Source organism: Penaeus japonicus, unplaced genomic scaffold (assembly GCF_977035675.1).
Source record: "Penaeus japonicus unplaced genomic scaffold, GWHDUDI00000001_assembly GWHDUDI00000036, whole genome shotgun sequence".
NCBI classification, from domain to species: Eukaryota; Metazoa; Arthropoda; class Malacostraca; order Decapoda; family Penaeidae; genus Penaeus; species Penaeus japonicus.
The window spans coordinates 11,866,830-11,869,134 of NW_028234438.1; the positions used below are offsets into that span (position 1 = coordinate 11,866,830).

General features: G+C 24.3%; 1 protein-coding gene across 1 annotated transcript in view; it reads right to left on the bottom strand.

Annotated features, from left to right (window-relative positions):
- Positions 1 to 2,305, bottom strand: part of LOC122257300 (uncharacterized) — a gene marked incomplete at its 5' end in the record, with an annotated part of 16,418 nt that extends 14,113 nt beyond the window's left edge. The window contains 1 exon segment of the mRNA XM_043022526.2: positions 2,202 to 2,305. Within this exon segment, the coding sequence (XP_042878460.2) occupies positions 2,202 to 2,305 (104 nt within the window).

A 2,305-nucleotide genomic window follows, 5' to 3' on the forward strand; every position in this document is an offset into this window, starting at 1 on the left:
ACACACACACACGACACACACACACACACACACACACAGACACACACAGCACACACACACACATATATATATATATATATTATATATACTATTATAAATATATTATATACATAAATATACTATATATATATATTATATTCTTTTACATAACTATACATATATAATTATAGATATATTATATATGTATTATATATATAATATATATTTATATATATATATATACATGTTAATTTGTATTACATATTTTATATATAGATATATATATATTTATATACATATATCTATATATACATGTATATATTATGTATACATATATAAACAATAAATATAAATATATATATATATATTTATATATATATTTTTACATATATATATCATACATACATAAATATATATATATACACTTATATATACACGTAATTATATGAGTGCTTGTAATGCATATATGGATATTTATATTGATATATATATATATATTTTATATGATATATATTTATATTTGAGGGTAATATATATATATATATGTATGGGTGTATATGTATACTATATATACCATATAATATATATCCTTGATATGATATATATATATCATATATATATAATATATATATTTATATATATATTATATATAAATATGTATTATATATACATATACACACATGTGTTACACATACAAAATATACTATATCTACTTTTTATATACACGTATGTACGATGCATATAGATATGTTAAATATTTTAATAATATATATATATATATTTTATATATATATATATAATTATATGCTATATATATGATATATATTTATATATCTATATATGTACGTGTGTGTTCATGTGTGTAATCCATATATGTATATATATTACTATATATATATATATATGTAAGATGTGTATATTTATATAAACACTACACATTTACAAACACACACACACACACACATCCACAAACACACACACACACACACATACGTATATATATATTTTATATATATAATATATATATTATACATGTGTGTGTGTGTGTGTGTGTGTGTGTGTGTGTGTGTGTGTGTGAGTATGTGAGTGTGTGTGTGTGTGTGTGTGTGTGTGTGTGTGTGTGTGTGTGTGTGTGTGTGTGTGTGTGTGTGTGTGTGTATGTATATATGTGTGTGTGGGTGTTGGTGTGTATATATATATGTGTAAATGTGTGTGTGTATGTGTGGGCGTGTTTACATGTCTACATTATTAATATCGCCTTTGTTATTGGTGTCATTACATTATTATGATTTCTTTTGTTATTGCTATTAGCACTTTTTTTCTTATCATTACTATTATCATCATTATAATCACCATTTTTTGTTATCGTTATCTTTTCATTATCATTACTATTGTATCATTACAATTATCTATCTTAATAATGATTGCTATTACTATAATTACTATTGTTATACCGATAATTATTATCATCTTTATCATTATCATTACTATCATCATGATTGCCATTATGATCATCAACAATCTTATCATTTTAGCAATTATCATTGCTATTATTATCATCACCATCATTATCATCGTTATTGTCATCATTTTTATCATTATCTTTATCATTAGTCAATTTACCACTCAATAGCAACGACTTAATCATAAACAAACACAATTATGAAAATAATAAAAAAAAAATGAAATTAATAATGAAAGTAATAATAATAATGATAGTAATGATAAGAACGATAACAATAATACAATAACGACGATGATAACAATAGCAATTATAACAATACTGATGATAATGATAGTAATAATAATTATAGCAATAATGATAATAACAAAAACAATAACAATAATTACAATAACAATAATAATAAACAGATAAATAATGATGGTAACTGAATAAAGATAAGTAAAAACAACAATATATTAAGATATAGATAATGACGAATAGATAATATGATAGACAGATAGATCCCATGATGATAGATAAAGGATAATAACAAATGAATAAAGACACTAAATAATACTTCACATGAAACCGTTTCCTTAACCAAAAAATGCCATCCCCCCCAAGAAAGAAAAAAATAATTTTCCCCAAAAGAAAGACAGAAAGAAAGAAAGAAAAGAAAAAAATTCCCCACAAGAAAGAAAAAAGGAAAGAAAAAACAAAACAAAAGAAAGAAAGAAAATCCCCAAAAGAAAGAAAGGAAGAAAGAAAAAAATCTCACCGGTGTCGCTCTGCTGTGGCTCCGAGGGCGAGGAAGTCGACACTCCGACGTCGCCCTCAGCCGAGTGCGAGCTCCCGCCATCGTCTACGACCACGTCCTCCTCG